At 34.7% G+C, this 1,484-nt stretch overlaps 1 protein-coding gene across 1 annotated transcript; it reads left to right on the top strand.

The window, feature by feature from the left end:
* The first annotated feature begins 211 nt into the window (after positions 1-211).
* On the top strand, positions 212-917 carry LOC113472028. The gene is made up of 2 exons (XM_026831567.1): positions 212-339; positions 454-917. The coding sequence occupies exon 2, from the start codon at positions 483-485 to the stop codon at positions 915-917; it is 435 nt and encodes a 144-aa protein (XP_026687368.1). The 5' UTR covers positions 212-339; positions 454-482.
* Positions 918-1,484: the final 567 nt, after the last annotated feature.

Here is a 1,484-nt window from a genome sequence, read left to right as displayed (position 1 = left end):
CCTGTAGAATTTTTTCACTATTGGTTCACAACTTTTACATCTAACATTCCCTTCGATAGAAAGTGGCCTTTGACCGCGATCAGCCTTAACAACATAAAATGAATACCTCTGTGGACACCAAAAATGATCTTCCATTGAATACCTATGTATACTCGTTACTCGTAGGTACTTAGATATTGGATTACCTATCTACTGAATAAGAAGAGGGGGAAGGTAAACCAGCCAGCAGAAGGTAAATGCAGTTAAATTTCTTAATCTTCCTTATTTATTAAAAGTTTACAAAAACAATAAAATTATTGGTGGATTTGCTGATTTTCTATTTTGAAAGTAGTATACCAGATGGTAAATGCAGTTAAATTTCTTAATCTTCCTTATTTATTAAAAGTTTACAAAAACAATAAAATTATTGGTGGATTTGCTGATTTTCTACTTTGAAAGTAGTACCTATACCAGAAATAGCATTATAAGAAAAGTTCATCGAAATGTGCTGTCTTCTCTTCTCTTCTTCTCTCCGTCGTCTACAAGAACCTGTGTCACCCATCGAGAACTTTCGAAGACTGCTCAACCAGAAAGCAAGACTCAAACTTACCTTTGTCTCTGCGCTCATGTCTCTACTATTCGCACATCTCCTGATATTCCTGTTGTACTCATACGTGCACAAGTCTGTGTGGACAGTATACCCGATCCAGAACAAAGTGCTAGTGTATTCTCAGGTGTACATACTTCTGGTGTTGTTGCAGAGTACAATGTTTGTTTACTTCGCTGCTGGGTTCTCCTGTTGTTTCCATGGAGCAATGGCTATGGGTGTGTTAGTATTGGTAGCTACTCCGCTCCTCAGTATAGTATTCCTGGTACATTTGTTCTTCCGATTCCACATCTTCTATCTTGGCATGCACGCAGTTAAATTGATTGTTTGACCTTCCTTCCCTCACTCACATGAGGGCATAGAGGCATAGTGAGGTAAACCACAAACTTTCTCTCCCAGAGACCTTTTTTTCCCTCTAAAATGTCATTTTATATTTTTAAAAGTATTAATTTCTTCTTTTTTTTCTCTCTCTCATTCCGACTATTATCTCTTGCCTTTTGAAAGTTTTTAATTCAATTACAGGCATTGCTACGACTTGTATTAATTTATGTTTACAATGTGTAGTGTAGCGCTGTAAATAATTTGGGAAATGCCGCCTTCACAGGACAATATTAGGAGGGAAAAACAGCAGAGATTTCTGACTTTTTGAGAATGGAGGTAAAAAATAAGACATAGCTGCATATAATTAATATTGAAATTTTATTTAATATTTTGACCAACATTTCTTTTAAATGGAATAAATAGTTAATTTGTACTTACTAAGTATTTAAATATAATACACAGAATTTACTCATACATAATTTATTTACAATAATAGGTATTAATAATTATGGGTGACAATGGTTGAGAAAAATACAAGATTGTGGGTACCTATATCAAAGGGTATTGCAGGAACAAC

This window comes from Diaphorina citri, unplaced genomic scaffold, assembly GCF_000475195.1.
Source record: "Diaphorina citri unplaced genomic scaffold, Diaci psyllid genome assembly version 1.1 scaffold3645, whole genome shotgun sequence".
In the NCBI taxonomy this organism is placed as follows: domain Eukaryota; kingdom Metazoa; phylum Arthropoda; class Insecta; order Hemiptera; family Psyllidae; genus Diaphorina; species Diaphorina citri.
This window is presented reverse-complemented; position numbering and strand designations above follow the sequence as displayed.